The sequence below is a fragment of the Bolinopsis microptera genome, chromosome 1, assembly GCF_026151205.1.
Source record: "Bolinopsis microptera isolate Bmic1 chromosome 1, MBARI_Bmic_1.0, whole genome shotgun sequence".
Taxonomy (NCBI): Eukaryota; Metazoa; Ctenophora; class Tentaculata; order Lobata; family Bolinopsidae; genus Bolinopsis; species Bolinopsis microptera.
In genome coordinates, this window is record NC_087072.1 from 3,299,270 (window position 1) to 3,318,201 (window position 18,932).

An 18,932-nucleotide genomic window follows, 5' to 3' on the forward strand; every position below is an offset into this window, starting at 1 on the left:
GTCGATAATTACTAGGATTCTCAGTATCACCATCCTTATGGATTGGGGTGACTTTTGCAACCTTGCAGCTGTTTGGCATGATGCCACTGGATAAACTCAAATTTACAAGATGTGTTAATGGAGCAATAAATGCAGGTAAAATTTGTCTAAACACTCTCAATGGTATATGATCATTAGTGGATTTGCTACAAGGGATACTTGCCACATAGTCTAAGATATTGGACTCAGTTATTTCAGTAAAGCTATTCAAGCTGGTCTCGTTGTCAATCTGCTCATTTTGTAGATAAGATAGAAATTAATTTTCATTTTCCAGCTGCACTTCTGCTTGGATCTTTGGACCTATTTCAGCAAAATATTTATTGGTGGTTTCAGCATCAAGATTGTTATTGATATTGTTAGCTTTAACAGGCAGATTTGATGCTGTCTTTATCGTTTCCCATACACCCTTTAGATCATTCATGGCACACTTGGCTTTCAGTTCTGTTGCTAAGTTAGTCTTCCTATTAATTCTAGACAAATAGGTTGAATAGTTTCTCTGCCGTTTATATGCCATCCATAATGAGTCACATTTATTACAGTGTATAAGACCATTTGGATGTATACGTCTGTTCTTGTTGTGTGTTAAAAATTTACGGTAAAGTTTCCCTTTCAATTTCTTACTTTCTAAAAATTCTGGAGATGGCTTATGGATGTAATCACTATGGCACTTAATTTGTTTAATTGGACAGAAGTGATCATAGTAGTGATCAATATGTTCGTTTAAACCATCAACTGCATCATTCAGACTAGTTGAATCTATTATTGGTCTATAATCACAAGTTTCCAAAAATTCTTTAAGAGCAGTAACATTCATTTTGCTGTGATCTCTTATTAGTAACTTCTTGAATTTTGAGGCCTTATGCACATTGAAATCGACAATGAACTTTACGACCTGATGATCTCCTATACAATCATCAAGGACTTTGCAGTCAAGAAACTTGGAGTAAGTGTTTGTTATGACAACATCGATTGTGGTCTTTGTGATTCTGTTTCCTAGTTTAGCAATGCGGGTAATATCCTGAACTACCTGTACCATTCCAAACATTTTCATTGTAATGTCTAATTTCTTATAGTTCATACTGCTGATGTTGTTTTGGTCTACATTTACATCACCCAGCCAAATAACATTCTTACTTCCTATACTCATCATGCAGTCTGTCATATAATCTAAAAATTTGTCAAGAGGACTAAACAACTCAGATCTGTAGAAATAGCAGATGAAAATATTGCAATCTGTAAGATGGATCCAAATAGCCTCGATTTGGTCATATTGCAAAACTAAGTTTAGTTGAATCATTTTAAACTTTATGTGCTCACTGATGAGAATGCCACATCCCCCATGACCATTGTCGTTAGGACGGTCTTTGCGGATAAAAGTAAAATTCTTGGGTAGGTTTAGACTGGCTGAGTCAATATCCGACTTAAGATTTGTTTCATTCAGGCATAAAACATCTAATTTCTCTTTCCAGATTAGATCTTGGATTTCAAGACATTTTGGCATACCTGTTAGTCCTCCCTGCATGTTGCAATGTCCCACTGCAAGCTTTTTGGCATGGTATGAAACTGTGATTTTACTAATGCACGGGTTAATGCAAGAACTGCTGTGAGAGCATGAAAATTTTTCCAATTTATGCTGCTATAAACTTGTCAGTAAGACTTGTCAGTAAGACTTTCTATACACTTAACAACGTTTCCTTGATCAGACCTAGCCATCCCCTAAATGATTTTAGCCACCTTTAGTAGTTAATGTCCTTGTATTGTAAAAAATGAGGTTAACCAAGACTTCCTGTAAACACTTACTACTTAAAAGTAGGAAAAAATTGGTTGTTAACCTCGCTTTAGACCATATAACACTGGGATTAGTTTATTAATATCTTATTATATATGTAGTAAAACATTTGCACAGTGTAACGATTAAGTTTTTGAGGTTAACATGTATTTGACTGGTCAGATATTCCAAAAATGAGAGGTTAATCTCATTTTTTAGCCATTTACGGATAAAATCTTCTACTAAAATGTGGTCAGTTCAAATCACCTTTGTCGCGTGATTATAGTTGTAGGCATTGTGATACCAATAGATACCTCACTGCGATATTGTGGTACATTACATAAGTAAGAATCGTATGTATATTCCCTACAGTACCAACATGTGATGGTTAACCTCATTTTTTCATTTTTCCAAGATAAAAGAAAGTCAATCAACACGTCATCTATTTAGAAATGTGTATACCGTAAACTAACGATGAAAATAATAGCTCTATCATTTGATCTATTCTCGCTATAACTAAAAAAAGAGGTTAACCTCATTTAATCACGTTTGGAAATTACTTTTTCTGATAATTATGAACCTAAAATTTAGAGTTAACATTTGCTGACCGAAATTTAAAAAAGATTATGGAGTGTAATAAAATATTAACCTCAATTTTATTAACCTCAATGTTGTATAGTCAATTTTGTGAAAATCGGTCAACCTCAATTATTAAAAAAAGTTGAGCAGCTACAAATATGTGAATAGCAGCAATGTTTTTGTCATTAAAAATTATATTGATTTAGAAAATAATATTTTGGTCGATGTTTTTGACCCCTTACCCCCCCCCCCCCCCCCCTCTGGCCTTAAAAGATTAAATAGATAAAACTTAAATGTCTTCCAAATCGTATTATCTTCAAAATCACTAACGAACTTCATTTGTGTCTTAACATCCCCCTCCAGTGCCTTTGAAGTGTGATCACTGTCCAATTCTTTACATCATCAAGTTCCCTTTTTAAAACAGTAGTATCTAAAACAGATAGTAAGGGGAAAAGTGGTCGATTTAAGGGTTCCGTTGGATTTGAATGTTCACAAGGATTTTTCAACGGAATATGGTAGTTAGGACCCCTACGAACATAATTAGACTTGTTGCCAATTTTGTATCTCAACAGAAACACCACTTTTACCACTTTTTACCACCTTTGTACCACTTTTCTGGTTTGCCAAATATCTTTAGTTGTGAACGTCGTAGAAGGCTGAAAATTAACCTAGAATGTTTATCTTATCAAGGAGTAAAACTTTTGTATCCAAAATTTTTACATTGGACAATCAGCTAATTGGATAATTACCAATTAGTTAATCACCAAAAAAAGTGAAAATTTTTTATTGGCTCAAAATGATTGAAATCGTTTGAAACACGGAGAAATGTAGTTTTTAGAAAAACTTCAAAAATTTTTGACTTAAAAATTTTTTTCGAGACTTCAAAAAAAAGTTTGAAAATTTGAAAATATTTTTTCCGCCAAAAGTGATCGAATTGCATGAAACGTGGATAAAAATGCCTTGCAGAAAAACTTCGAAGATTTTTAGATTGAGGAATACTAAAATCATCAATATTTGAAACTGGAGTTCAGTAAATCTCGACATATTTTAGTAATTAGGAATAGCTTAGCGGAAAGGGCTGGACCTGAAAAAGGTTAACCACACAATATTAGAGTTTCATAACTAATTACAATACAGCTTTATCAAATTCCACATAAAGAAGCAGCACAAAAGGACCATTTAAGATCGAACCGATTTTACCTGCTGTTCTATCATTTTATTGATTTCAATGATCAAAACCTCTGTCAATCTTGCCAATCTATACCGGGTATCTGAATGTACCGGACCTCTTATTTACCTCTATAATTAGACCCAGTTGTGCAAGAAATGCGATTTCTCACAGGGGTTTCTTTAAACTGTGCACTTTTTGTCACTCTCGCAACTCGCAAGAGGCCTGGTATTATAGGGGGTATAGGAAGCGAGTGTAAATATACCTTCCATCATCCATTGTGGCTTTTTTGTATTGTGAATGCGCATGCCGCTTCGTTTGCTATGCCATATACCTCGAATAACCCCCATATGTCATTGCCAGGGTCGGGATAGAGCTGGAGATAGCATTGAAAAGTTGCTAGAAATAGCTAGACTTAGAGTGAACTGATGGAAGCTGGGTGGTGCTAAAATGGAGGTAGCAGAACGTACTACATGATGAAAACAGGAAAACTAAGGCTGGTTGAGACCTAAAAAGATGTGAATCTGTCCTGATAGATCCAGTGAAGAGCGAGTAGCGAAGAGTTTGATCACCAACCTAAAGCTCTAAAGAAGAAGAGGGCTAAAGAGACTCACTTTGATCAATAAATCCGGTACGGCAAGGTCTGTAGCCTTGATAAGAAGATACCATGACGTAATTCATGCGGAAAAGTCGATTTATATAAAGGGTTTCGTTGGATCTAAAAAGGGTGGGTCAGTCTCTCTGTTTTCATCAGATTCTGATGAAATGCTGTTAAGCTCAGGACGGTGATCTTAATAGGTCGGATAGCTGTATCTGGTTGCTTCCAGCCCACCCTTGTCGCTTGAAAATAAGTTCTCACCCCACCTCTTCCAAAAATGCAGTTACCAGAGCAGGAAACTCTTCTTCCTCCTCTTCTTTCAACACAAACACAATCAGGTTCCAGCTACTCTCCTCCTCTGCATCCACAATCTTATCTCCTTCTTCGGAGTTTTACTGTTGCAGACTGTATCACTTGCACTGTTCTTTTGCAGTACTCCTGCACTGTAGCTCTGTGTCCCTGACTACACCGTGGTTTACACTGCCCCTCAACTGCAATCTTTAGTAACTTTAGTTCCGGCACTCTTTGGCCATTAAAATAACCAACTCCAATGAAACCCCGTGTAGCTACGTTCTGCTACATCCATGCTAGCACCACCCAGCTACCACCAGTTTACTCTAAATCTAGCGTTTTCTAGCAACTTTTCAATGCTATCTCCAGCTCTATCCCGACCCTGGCAATGACATATGGGGGTTATTCGAGGTATATGGCATAGCAAACGAAGCGGCATGCGCATTCACAATACAAAAAAGCCACAATGGATGATGGAAGGTATATTTACACTCGCTTCCTATAGATGTGGATACTGGCGGGGAGGTGATAATTTTTTGTTTACATTAATAGTGAGCACATGTTAAGCAGGCTGAGGAGGTGATAATTGTTTGTTTACATTTTAGGTCGAGCACATGTTAAGCAGGCTGAGGAGGTGATACATATTTTGTATTATAGAAGGTTTGTAACACTTGTAACGCCTTCTTGTTACCCCCCTTTGAGGACCCCGAATTATTTTCTGAACGAAAGCTCAAAAATAACCGAGAAATCGACCTTCTTATTAACTCATTTTGATGACTGTTTCTGACCTAAAATTGCACGAAAAATCGATTTAGCTAGGTTTCAGAACCTATAAACACTTCCTTATCCCTCAAAATTGATGTTTTATAGTTAATACGACCAACAAGCAACATATATTTTGATCCTTCGGTTCTACTCATGACCTAGACAGTTAAGCTAAACCCGACAGATTGAGGCAATCCTCACCTTAACTGATCAAACTGGTACTAACACAATTTTCAGATATAAATGCTCTTTGCGATACGTTTATTGCAGCTTTGCAACTTGAGTGAAGACCAGAGTACGAAAACACACAGCAGGTAAGCAACTCACTTTTGGTGACTGTTCCTCACGAACATTCTGATCCTGTAACATATGAACAGGGAGATCGTCTCCTTAACAAATCGAACAGGTACTATCACAATTTCCAGAGCACAGCATGATAACAAAGTCAAAAGAAACACAATGAAGGTAGGTTACCAACATGAACACCACAATATAACAATCATACTGACAACTGAATTAAATGTATTCTGACGACGGGCAGCCCTGATGTGCTCCGTGGTCCTCAACGAGCGACCACTTGTAATAGAGGTGTTATGTCATGTGACACCGATCCGTCCAATCACAAACAGGAAAAGTGAGCAGATCGATATCGTGTGTTTACTTTCCTTATCTTTATTTGACCCTCTGTTCACATTGTTATCTCTACCACATCTTGACTCGGCAAGGTCCGCGTGCAATATCTGCACCGCGGTAAACACGCCATGATTACGTCATGAACTTGAAATAGTGTGATTGTTGTACACTTATATAACCGTGCCCATCGCCCACGTATATTACAAACTGTTGGGGGGGGGGGGGGGTGGGGGCGGGGGATGGGGTTTAAGATAAACAACCGATCTTGATAGTGTGTTGGTCGCTCCTCCAACTGACTGTGATGCTAACCGTCCAGTCATGAACGGAACATTAACATTCTTTAGTTATAGCATGTTTCGGTTTCATTGTTCAATTGCGGAGATTAGTATTATTAAAAACATTTACTCTAATATGAGACATACTATAACTAAAAAATTATGTTATTAAAAAATACTAAAAAATTATGTTATTATTCTGTTCCTGACTGGACGATAAGCATCACAGTCAGTTGGAGGAGCGACCAACACACTATCAAGATCGGTTGTTTATCTTAAACCCCATCCCCGCCCCCACCCCCCCAACAGTTTGTAATGTACGTGGGCGATGGGCACGGTTATATAAGTGTACAACAATAACACTATTTCAAGTTCATGACGTAATCATGGCGTGTTTACCGCGGTGCAGATATTGCACGCGGACCTTGCCGAGTCAAGATGTGGTAGAGATAACAATGTGAACAGAGGGTCAAATAAAGATAAGGAAAGTAAACACACGATATCGATCTGCTCACTTTTCCTGTTTGTGATTGGACGGATCGGTGTCACATGACATAACACCTCTATTACAAGTGGTCGCTCGTTGAGGACCACGGAGCACATCAGGGCTGCCCGTCGTCAGAATACATTTAATTCAGTTGTCAGTATGATTGTTATATTGTGGTGTTCATGTTGGTAACCTACCTTCATTGTGTTTCTTTTGACTTTGTTATCATGCTGTGCTCTGGAAATTGTGATAGTACCTGTTCGATTTGTTAAGGAGACGATCTCCCTGTTCATATGTTACAGGATCAGAATGTTCGTGAGGAACAGTCACCAAAAGTGAGTTGCTTACCTGCTGTGTGTTTTCGTACTCTGGTCTTCACTCAAGTTGCAAAGCTGCAATAAACGTATCGCAAAGAACATATATATCTGAAAATTGTGTTAGTACCAGTTTGATCAGTTAAGGTGAGGATTGCCTCAATCTGTCGGGTTCAGCTTAACTGTCTAGGTCATGAGTAGAACCGAAGGATCAAAATATGTGTTGCTTGTTGGTCGTATTAACTATAAAACATCAATTTTGAGGGATAAGGAAGTGTTTATAGGTTCTGAAACCTAGCTAAATCGATTTTTCGTGCAATTTTAGGTCAGAAACAGTCATCAAAATGAGTTAATAAGAAGGTCGATTTCTCGGTTATTTTTGAGCTTTCGTTCAGAAAATAATTCGGGGTCCTCAAAGGGGGCAACAAGAAGGCGTTACAAGTGTTACAAACCTTCTATAATACAAGATATGTATCACCTCCTCAGCCTGCTTAACATGTGCTCGACCTAAAATGTAAACAAACAATTATCACCTCCTCAGCCTGCTTAACATGTGCTCACTATTAATGTAAACAAACAATTATCACCTCCCCGCCAGTATCCACATCTATACCCCCTATAATACCAGGCCTCTTGCGAGTTGCGAGAGTGACAAAAAGTGCACAGTTTAAAGAAACCCCTGTGAGAAATCGCATTTCTTGCACAACTGGGTCTAATTATAGAGGTAAATAAGAGGTCCGGTACATTCAGATACCCGGTATAGATTGGCAAGATTGACAGAGGTTTTGATCATTGAAATCAATAAAATGATAGAACAGCAGGTAAAATCGGTTCGATCTTAAATGGTCCTTTTGTGCTGCTTCTTTATGTGGAATTTGATAAAGCTGTATTGTAATTAGTTATGAAACTCTAATATTGTGTGGTTAACCTTTTTCAGGTCCAGCCCTTTCCGCTAAGCTATTCCTAATTACTAAAATATGTCGAAATTTACTGAACTCCAACTTCAAATATTGATGATTTTAGTATTCCCCAATCTAAAAATCTTCGAAGTTTTTCTGCAAAGCATTTTTATCCACGTTTCATGCAATTCGATCACTTTTGGCGGAAAAAATATTTTCAAATTTTCAAACTTTTTTTTGAAGTCTCGAAAAAAATTTTTAAGTCAAAAATTTTTGAAGTTTTTCTAAAAACTACATTTCTCCGTGTTTCAAACGATTTCAATCATTTTGAGCCAATAAAAAATTTTCACTTTTTTTGGTGATTAACTAATTGGTAATTATCCAATTAGCTGATTGTCCAATGTAAAAATTTAGATACAAAAGTTTTACTCCTTGATAAGATAAACATTCTAGGTTAATTTTCAGCCTTCTACGACGTTCACAACTAAAGATATTTGGCAAACCAGAAAAGTGGTACAAAGGTGGTAAAAAGTGGTAAAAGTGGTGTTTCCGTTGAGATACAAAATTGGCAACAAGTCTAATTATGTTCGTAGGGGTCCTAACTACCATATTCCGTTGAGAAATCCTTGTGAACATTCGAATCCAACGGAATGCCACTTTTCCCCTTACTAAGAATAAAGCTATGTTTTTCCATGTTCTTAGTGATTCAGGACTCTGGGATCTCTGGATTCTAAACGTTACGCAAACCAGTGGTAAAAATATTTACACACTTAATTTGACATCAGTGTTGATATGCACACTTGAAGCTAAGTTGATATATGAGATTGTTCCAATTACTTCATCTAAAAAGGCAGATAAGGTTTGACTTTTAACAATAAGGGCAACATCTGATCCTCATCATGTGAGGCACTTCTGTAAGTTAAAGTGGACCAGACCTGTTGGCTGTTTAATTTTACATTTAAATATTTAATAGACAAATCTTTTACATTCAAGAATACTAAGTACTTTTCAATTGAAATCCAATATTTACAGTATTATTGTAAAGCAATTATGACCCAAAAGAACTCCAATGAAAAGCGGCTTGCAGCATTACAAAATAGAAAGCTGACTCAGTCCTCCCAAAATGAACTTGTTCGTAATGCATTGTCTGACAAAGCTGTCAGCAAGATTACCAAGTTCAGTGATTCTGACGATGATGACACACAAGACGACCAAAAAATGACTGACATTCTTCATGATGTTGATGAGGAAGAAGATGTTTGCTTTGCTGTCAAGCCACAATTCTTGGGTAAAAAGGGTGTAAAACTTATGACAATGCAAAGTAAAATAGGTTCAGATGATAGATTCCAGCTCGATACTCGGTTTGAGTCTGGCTCAGACAGTAACACTGATTCTGAAGATGATGAAACAAGAGAAATGAATAATGAAAGACAAACTTTGTACAACACAATGGATTCTGTGTTGGGTGGCCTTGGTATAACTGCTAAACCAATAACAGCGGCAGAAAACCAGCACGTCGTTGATCAGTATGTAAGGTTTGATCCAACTGATGTCAACCATGAGAAATTTTTAGTTTCTCACAAAGCTCCACTAGAAGCTGATGGTCCTGTTGAGGAGACAATTCTGGGGCATGATTCAAATAACAAAGAAGATGAAACAAAAGCAAAAGATAAGATTGATCACATGCCAATAGTTGATGAAAGTACATTCTTTGAAGTAAAAACTGATTTTAATAAGACTATTGCTGATAACACAAGCAATTCCAACGGTTTTAGTTTCAAATTTGATTTTGCTATTGAGAGTTCACAAACTAATGTCCAAGAGAGTGATACAAATCAGGCCCAAGCACAGGACTTCTCAATTAAAGAACTTCAACGTGATTCTTCCGATGAAGAAGAAACAATTGACACTAAAACTTTTAATAAAGAATCTGTAAAACGTCAACAAGACAACTATTTCTTTTACAGCATAAACCCCTTATTTAGAAAGGGTCCCATTTCTCAGTTCAAGAGAACTAAAACTATGGAAGAAATTGAGCAAGATTGGATATCCCAGAGACAACAGCTTACTGCAGAATACAAGAAGAGGCATAAAGATGCTGTCAGGTTTCAGAAGAAGTTTATTGCTAAAACCTGACTTGAAATTTTTAACTTCTTAACTTACAAGGGTATTTATTTGATTTTTTAATAAAGGTTTTTAACTCATTTAGCTCTTATCAAAGTGCAACAAGAATTTGTTTGTTTTACTTTCATTCCATCCTATAGTCAAGCTCATACTCTGAGGTTTTTATTTGCAGCGCTGAGACCGATAATGTGGCTATTTTCTCGCAGTATTTTACAGATTTCAAACATAAATTAATGGATTAAGTTTGTATGAAGTTGTTAGAACTATACTAACGAAAACATGGTTTGGTAATTTAAACCTATTCAGTATCCAAGTAGGCTGAGCACTTACGGTAGATATCGAACAGTCTTTAGTAATAACTTTACCCTTGTGTCTATCCTTCTGTCTACCCTTAGTGGTCGGGCTTTTTGGGTACTGATCAATTTTTTTTAAAACAATTGGACATGTGATTTATTTAATTTACAGCAGTGAAAGTTGTGTACCAATATTTTAAGTTGATTGTTTGATCGCTGTCAAATCTCATGACAAGCTTGGTTAAATTATTATGCTGGACCAATTTCTGCATGGACAAAGAAATGGCTAGAATTTTAATTGATCATGCCCTATTCTCTGAAAAAAACCCTTTTATTCTACCATTACTACTACACATTTTAACCACACAATTCAATAACTAACAAACAAACTACTATAGCGATGTGAGCCATGTGAAGGATGCCATCTACCTCCTGCAGTAATGGTCAGGCATGAAAAGAAGAAACAACTTCTCCTGGCTAGATGCGACCAAATTTGTAAGTTATTTCAATAAACGCTGTCTGTAACCCTGATCCCGCCAGGAAATTGGCATAAATTCAAATTTTCTCCATATAAATTTATGCCATTTTATAATGCCATATTGGTACTTTAGAAAAACCAATATTTTACAAAGTTTCAACCTTAGAGAACGATGTAAATTAATTTCAATATTTATCTAGAAATTATTTTTAACGGAGAAATGACAGTTTTTGCCCTTTTCAATCGATTTCGACCTTAAACTTGATTTTCTAGCTTGAACACGTATAAGTTTTCTATAATATAAATTCAAGCTGATTGTACAGTAACTGCCCACACGCAACCCTTCAATAACTCACGTAATTCGTATCAAAATTGCACAAAAGTTTTAGAGCATATAGATATGGGTCAAACTTAAATTTCCTAAAGGTTTCGTAAAATTTCATTGATGAGAGAGGGTGTGGCACGCCATTCCCATTCAGCTAGGAACTCCAAAGTTTCTAGACACATTTGGTTTGATAATTGAAGTGCTTTCCCAAAATTTCAAGTTGGTTGTTCACAATTTAACCGAGTTATGACTCTTTTAAGATCTCGCAGATACGTGATTTCGGCACTTAATCAGTGATTTCGTCACCCACCCACCCCCTTTGCGGTACTAACTGTTTTTTAGGATAATAATTAAGACACCCACCCTTTTTGCCGGCTTTTGCGGTACTAACTGTTGAGAAATCACGGTACTAACTGTGTCTTGGTATATAAAATAAGATACCCACCCATAAATTGCTTGGGGGGGGGGGGGGGGGGGGGTCCAACCCGATGTCCGATATGAGGGTTGATGAGGCCAAAATCGGAATCGGAAAAATCGAAAAATCGGAAAATTGAGAAATTTACAGAATCGATCTCTAAATTCTAAAACCTCTCAGAAGTGATATAATTCAACCAGAACCCCTACATATAATGCTATATTGTTATGAGAAAACAAACCAATTGGACATTCCAATAGTATGTTTTATGTGTTTTTCCACTGCAGGGGCTAGTATGCTCACTACTAGTTGGAGTTGTCATGTACTCCCAGACCCGAGTGCTTTGGCCTCTTGACGTGAGATCGATTGTTTCTGCTCATTAATTTTATCCCTGTTACTTGTTATTATGTATTAGTACAACACTAGGTACCGGGTTATATTTTGTGGTCCGGTCTTTAAACAAACCATAAAATCACTAGTACACTGCACCTTAAATGTATAGTCAAGTACATTTGTATCGTAACACATGCTTGGCTGGGGGATCATGTTTTGTGTCCGTTCGGTACCCTGTATTTTCAAAACGGACAAAAAGTAGGGCGGACAAAAACGGACAAAAACAGACAAAACATTTAGATGTCCTCCTCCTCCTCCTCTTAAGTCTTCCTCCTCCTGAGTCCTTCTCCTCCTCAGTCCTCTTCAGTCCTCTTCCTGACTCCTCGTCCTCGTCCTCCTCCTTCTCCTCAGTCCTCCTCACCCTCCTCCTCTATCCCCTTCTCCTCCTCAGTCCTACTCCCAGTCCTCCTCCTTCTCCTTCTCCTTCTCAGTTCTCCTCCTCCTCATCCTCATTTCTCCTCCTCATCCTCCTCCTGATCCTCCTTCTCCTCCCCATCCGTCCTCCTCAGTCCTCCTCATAGTCGTCCTCCTCCTCCTGAGTCCTCCTCCTCATCCTCCTCCACCTCCTGAGTCCTCCTCCTGATCCTCATCCTCCTCCTCAGTCATCCTCCTCTTCCTCCTCAGTCCTCCCCCAGTCCTCCTTCTCCTTCTCCTCCCCCTCATCCTCCTCCTCCTTCTCCTCCTCATCAGTCCTCATCCTCTGTCCTCCTCATGATCGTCCTCGTCCTCATCCTCGTCCTTAGTCCTCGTCCTCCTTATCCTCCTCCTTAGTCCTCCCCCAGTCCTCCTCATCATCCTCCTCCTTCTCCTCCTCCTGATCCTCCTCCTCCTCCTTCTCCTCTTTCTTCTCCTCCTAATCATTCCTCCTCCTCAGTCGTCCTCCTCCTCCTCGTCCTTAGTCCTCGTCCTCCTCAGTATTCCTCCTCAGACCTCATCAGTCCTCATCTTCATCATCCTCCTCAACAGTCCTCCTCCTCCTCCTTCTTCTCCTCAGTCTTCCTCCTCAGTCCTCCGCCTCCTTCTCCTTCTCATCAGTCCTCCTCCTCCTCAGCCTCCTCCTCCTCGTCCTCCTCCTTAGTCCTCATCCTCCTCGTCAGGTCTCCTCGTCAGTCCTTCTCCTCCTCCTCAGTCCTTCTCCTCATCGTCAGTCCTCCTCCTCCTCAGTCCTCCTCAGTCCTCCTCCTCCTTCTCCTACTCCTAAGTCCTCCTCCTTCTCCTCCTCAGTCTTCCTCCTCAGTCCTCCTCCTCCTTCTTCTTCTCATCAGTCCTCCTCCTCCTCAGCCTCCTCCTCATCCTCCTCCTTAGTCCTCATCCTCCTCCTCCTCCTCAGTCCTCCTTCTCCTCCTTCTCCTCCTTCTCCTCCTTTTCCTCCTTCTCCTCCTACTCCTAAGTCCTCCTCCTCCTCAGTCCTCCCCCAGTCCTCCTCCTCATTAGTCCTCCCCAGTCCTCCTTCTCCTCCTCATCATCAGTCCTCCTCCTGATCCTCATCATCCTCCTCAGTCCTACCCCAGTCCTCCTCTTCCTCAGTCCTCCCCAAGTCCTCCTCTTCCTCAGTCCTTCCCAGTCCTCCTTCTCCTCCTCCTCCTCCTCAGTCCTCCTCCTTAGTCCTCATCCTCCTCCTCCTCCTCAGTCCTCCTTCTCCTCCTTCTCCTCCTTCTCCTCCTTTTCCTCCTTCTCCTCCTACTCCTAAGTCCTCCTCCTCCTCAGTCCTCCCCCAGTCCTCCTCCTCATTAGTCCTCCCCAGTCCTCCTTCTCCTCCTCATCATCAGTCCTCCTCCTGATCCTCATCATCCTCCTCAGTCCTACCCCAGTCCTCCTCTTCCTCAGTCCTCCCCAAGTCCTCCTCTTCCTCAGTCCTTCCCAGTCCTCCTTCTCCTCCTCCTCTCCTCCTCAGTCCTCCCCAAGTCCTCCTCTTCCTCAGTCCTCCCCAAGTCCTCCTCTTCCTCAGTCCTCCTCCCCCAGTCCTCCTTCTCCTTCTCCTCATCCTCAGTCCTCCTCTTCAGTCCTCCTCGTCCTTAGTCCTCGCGTCCTCTTAGTCCTCCTCCTCCTCCTCCCCGTCCTCAGTCCTCCTCCTCCTCCTCCTCCTCCTCCTCCTGAGTCCTCCTCCTCTGGAGTCCTCCTCATCCTCAGTCCTCCTCCTCATCCTCAGTCCTCCTCCTCAGTCCTCCTCGTCCTTAGTCCTCCCCCAGTCCTCCTTTTCCTCATCCTCAGTCCTCCTCCTCAGTCCTCGTTCTTCTCCTTTTTAACAGTCCTCCTCCTCAGTCTTCCTCCTCGTCCTCGCTCTCGTCCTCCTCCCTCTCCTCCTTCTCGTCTTCCTCCACAACAATCCTGCTCCTCTTCTTCAGTTCTCCCTCTCCTCTTCAGTCCTCCTCCTCCTCAGTCCTCCTCGGTCCTCCTCTTTCTCCTCAGTCTTCCTCCTTCTCCTCCTCCTCCTCAGTTCTCATCCTCATCCTCCTCCTCCTTCTTCTCTTCCTTCTCCTCCTCCTCAGTCCTCCTCCTCGTCCTTAGTCCTCGTCCTCATCCTCATCGTCCTTGGCCTTAGTCCTCGTCCTTAGTCCTCGTCCTCATCCTCCTAGTCCTCGTCCTGGTCCTCCTCAGTCTTCCTCCTCTGTCCTCCTCAGACCTCAGTCCTCCTTCTCCTCAGTCCTCCTACTCCTCCTCATCAGTTAACACAATTTATTGTTACTAAAATGTTTTTAAACACATTTGAGTCTGTAACATATTGACATGTTACTGTTACTGACTCGAGAATATTTTTGTTTAACAGAGTTTTACTCTCCAGTACTATGGAAAAGTTGTTACATGATAAATAAAGATTTGATAAATAAAGTGATTTTCATCCCTTTTAATGTTATCAAAAATTGTGTAGACTATTCTTTGTATCTAACTGAGGATTGGAAGTTTGAGAAAGAGACCATGGTCATTAACCGTGCTACCCATTTCTGCAGATAGCCTGTTACAAATTGTGGAGACAATTTAAATCAAAAGTTACTAAAGCGTTCGCTATTTGTTACGATTGTTATTACCAACCGTACCTCTTTCAATTGTGGACCGGGGTGGATGTTTCTGTCAAACAGAGTTGATACGACAGTGTGTTGTTTTTTTCGGACGAAACGATTCTTGTTTGGAACAAGATACCATTTTGGGGTTCTGGGACCACCACCAATCGATTTCTTGTCATATTTAAGTACAGAAATAGCTACCTATATCGCCTAGAACCTCAGGGGGAAGATTTAAATTTTTCCCAATTTTTTCCCATATGAGGGTTGATGAGGCCCCCAAAAACGGGGTCGGGAATTTATCGGAAAAATCGGGTTGGACCCCCCCCCCCCCCCCCCCCCCCCCCCCCCCCCCCCCCCCCCCCCCCCCCACCCCCCCCCCTTGCTTTAAAAAACTCCCTTAAACAATTTTAAAAGGCAAATTATACCCGCTAAAATTTGAAAGGGGTTTTTGTTTTCAATTTTAGTCGAATTAGATAAAAAAAAAAAAAAGGGGGAAAAAAAAAAAAAAAAAAAAACCCAAAAAAAAGGAAAAAAAAAACAAAAAAACCCTTCCAAAATTTAAAAATTTAAAGGGAAAAAGGGTTTTTTTTTTGGGGTTTTTGGAAAGTGCCCCCCTTTGTACCAAAGTATTAAAAAGTTTTCTGGGAAAAAGAGCACAGACCCACCACTTTTGTACAAAAAATTTCTAACGGGGTTTTTTGGAAAAAAATATGACCCACCCTCCCCCCCCCCCCCCCCCTAACGTCACGTACGGTACTAAGTGTATGATCCCCCCCCCCTCTTCAGTACACTCACAAGAATTTGTGGAACGATATATCTAAAGTACTGTGTGTTAAGGGAAAAAATCGTTAATTCTTCTGTGCACTCAGCTTTATTCAGCTTGTAAACTTAGTCATCTATTGTTTCAATCAAATATTAATTTGAAAAGGTTCTCGTAGGAATTAAAGTGAAGGGTTTACGAATTGGCTCGATACCTGAAAATAAAACCGACTAAATATAGCAACCGATGTGACTTAACCAAAAACATTTAAAAAAGCTTTTCGAGTACTTTTCGAATATTTTCGAAAGTGCGAATACTTTAAGGGGGGGGGGGGGGGGGGGGGGGGGGGGGGGGGGGGGGGGGGGGGGGGGGGGGGGGGGGGGGGGGGGGGGGGGGGGGGGGGGGGGGGGGGGGGGGGGGGGGGGGGGTGGGTGGTGGGGGGGGGGGGGGGGGGGGGGGGGGGGGGGGGGGGGGGGGGGGGGGGGGGGGGGGGGGGGGTTCACCCTGATTTTTTTGTGAAAATTGTTTTCGAGATAGCAGTTGACCAACAAACTAGGACCGGGGCCCCAAAATGTTGAGGGGGGACCGGGCCCCAACCACCAAACGGTGCCCGCGGTTTCAGCCAAAGCCCATTTTCTGTCCAAAATTTGGCCCAATTTAAACCCAAAAACCCTGAAAATGCCCCAAACCCCCGTTTTAGGTGGGCTACTTGTAGCAATGGGGCCCTGAACCCCTTGGGCCCCAAAAAATGAATTTTCTCAAGATTTTAAAAAAAAGGCGGGGTTATTGGGCCCAAAAAACCCTATGGACCATATTTGGGGTACGCACCCAAATTAAAATTTGATCGTTTTTGGCCCATAAAAAAAATTTAAAAATCAATATTTTTGAATGAAATTAAAATTTACTTTGGGAAAGGGAAGCCTAAACCACTCTTTATGAAAACAGCCCAAAATCTACATAAATGTGGATTTTTGTTGTAAAAATCCAAAAAAAAGAACAAAAATTTCCCCCTAATTTTTCATTCGCGAAATTTTGGGAAAAACGACTTCCCCCTCAAAAAATAGAAATTTAATAGGTTTCTTTTTTTTACATGAAATTTTTTTTAAACAACTAGAATGCATTTCGACCTTTAAATTTTGGGGGAAAAATTTTTTGGTTTGGGCCCTTTTAAAAAAAAATTTTGGCTGCCAAATTTTCCCCAAAATTTTCCGGGCATTTTTTTGAATTCGCCGCCCAAATTTTTTAAAAGGCCAAAATCAAAATTTTGTCCCAAAAAATTTAAGGTCGAAATGCAATTCTAGGGGGAATTGAAAATTTCCCTGTAAAAATATTGAAACCCTATTGGGGTTTTTATTGGTTTTTTGGGGAAATCAGTTTTGCAAAAAAATCCCCAAACTGAGATTTTGGGCAATTTTTTTCATTTTTTGCGATTATTTGAACCCAACCTCCACAATTAGGAAAATATTGAGCTGAAAATTCATAGAAATGTGTTTTAAGGGTTCCTTTTCCCTTTAAAATTAGTTTAAATTTAAAAAATTGATTTTTTTTTCAAATTTTTGGGCCAAAATCGTCGAAAATTTGGGGCGTATGCCCAAATATGGTTTAAAGGTTTTTGGGTCATAACCCCAGCCCTTTTTTTTCCAAATTTAAAAAAAAATTCAAAACGGGTTTAGGGACCCCAGCTACAAGTAAAAACCCCGGCCCCTAAAAATTTTGGGGTTTGGGCAAGTTAAAGGGGAAATTTGGGTTTAAAAAAGGGCCTAAAATTTGGACAGAATATGGGCGTGGCTGCCCCGCAAACACCTTTTTGGGGGTTGGGGTCCGGGGCCCCCTCAAAAGGGTTTGGTTTCCCGGGCCAGTTTGTTGGGCAAAATGGGTATCTCGATTAAAAAAGTTTCACAAAAAAAAACAGGGTGAAACCCCCCCCCCCACCCCCCCCCCCCCTTAAAAAGGGGCCAAAATACATTGTTTGTGGTTTTTTATTTTCCTAATGGGGGTCATTTGCTCCCGCCAAATTTAAAAACGGTTTGGGAAATATTTCCCCTTTAAAAAACCCCACATTTTTCTCCCTTTACCAAAAAAAAAATTTCAATAAAGGGGCATTTGGGAGCAGGACTGTAAAGCGGGGGGGCTCTAGAAGGGGGGGACTTTTTGACTGTTGGGTTCTTTGGGCAAAAGTTGGACCCCAGAGCGGGGGCAAAACCCCAGGTGCAATGCGCATTTAAAACCAGCCAAAAATACTAAAAATTTTTTAAAACCCTTAAATTAGTATCATGCCAAGTCCTTTCAGTTTATGCCTCTAGCAGTGGTGGCTTGTATGAGCCTCAGTAGCCTGGATTAGGTTAAAAAAAACAATAAAAATTTTAGGGGCGCCCAATTTAGGTGTCCCCCTGTAATTCGTGTTCAAAATCCCTGGCATGAAAAATTCAGGTTTTTTTTAAATTTTCCCCCTAAAAAGATGCCATTTATGCCTTTTTGGAAAGACGTCCCCAACTGACAGCGTTTTGAATTTTACCTATCAATTTATTCCAAAAGTGAGATTTTTGCGGAGTTAAAATTTATTTTTACAACGCGTCGTTTTTTAAATTTTCAAAAATTTTACCCTTCGGATCTTAAATGTTTATTGGTTTAACAAAATTAAAACCCCCCTTCAGGAATAAGTAAATCTGAGGGGGCCATGTTTCGAAATCAAATCCTACAGAAAATATCCCACCCCGGGGTCAAAGATCAAGGTAAATTTAAAAAAAAGTTTTCAAATTAAACCCCAAACCCTCTCCCTCAAATTTTAATTATAATTTGATTTCACTTTCCAAAATTTTGAAAATGTTAAAAATTTTTCTGAAATTTTTTACCCAAACCCTAAAGAATTTTCCCAGAAAAAGCCTTCCCGAAAGGTTAGACGGTTTTAAAAAACCAAAACTAAACATTTTAGATAGGTTTCAAACTGTCAGAAAAAAATGTCTGTAACCCAAAAATTAAATTTATCAACCCCTAAAAATTCTAAGAATTGTCCCGTCAAAAAAAAGAATTGAATGTAAAAACATGGTTAAAGAATTTGAAATTTTTTGCAGGGGTTCCCCAAAAGCAGAGATGGTGATGAAGCGTTGCTAGCTAACTCAACTGGTAAAAATCCCGTGATAGAAATTTTAGGACAAAAAAAATTTGTTATTAAATTTAGTTTTAAAAACCCTTTTTATTAAAAATACCACGTTTATCAATGAAAAAATAAAAATTTTAAAAAGACTTGAGGATATTGTTTATCCCACCACCAGAAATTGTTAAAAAAACCTGTAAAACCATAAAACATCTGGGGGCCAAAATAGCCC

At 39.9% G+C, this 18,932-nt stretch overlaps 1 protein-coding gene across 1 annotated transcript in view; it reads left to right on the forward strand.

Annotated features, from left to right (window-relative positions):
• The window catches only part of LOC134817501 (nucleolar protein 8-like), a 61,565-nt gene extending 51,517 nt beyond the window's left edge, over nt 1-10,048 (forward strand). Inside the window, exon 2 of the mRNA XM_063826646.1 lies at nt 8,849-10,048. Within this exon, the coding sequence (XP_063682716.1) occupies nt 8,867-9,952 (1,086 nt within the window). The 5' untranslated portion in view covers nt 8,849-8,866 and the 3' untranslated portion in view covers nt 9,953-10,048. The remainder of the gene's footprint in view (nt 1-8,848) is intronic.
• Nucleotides 10,049-18,932: the final 8,884 nt, after the last annotated feature.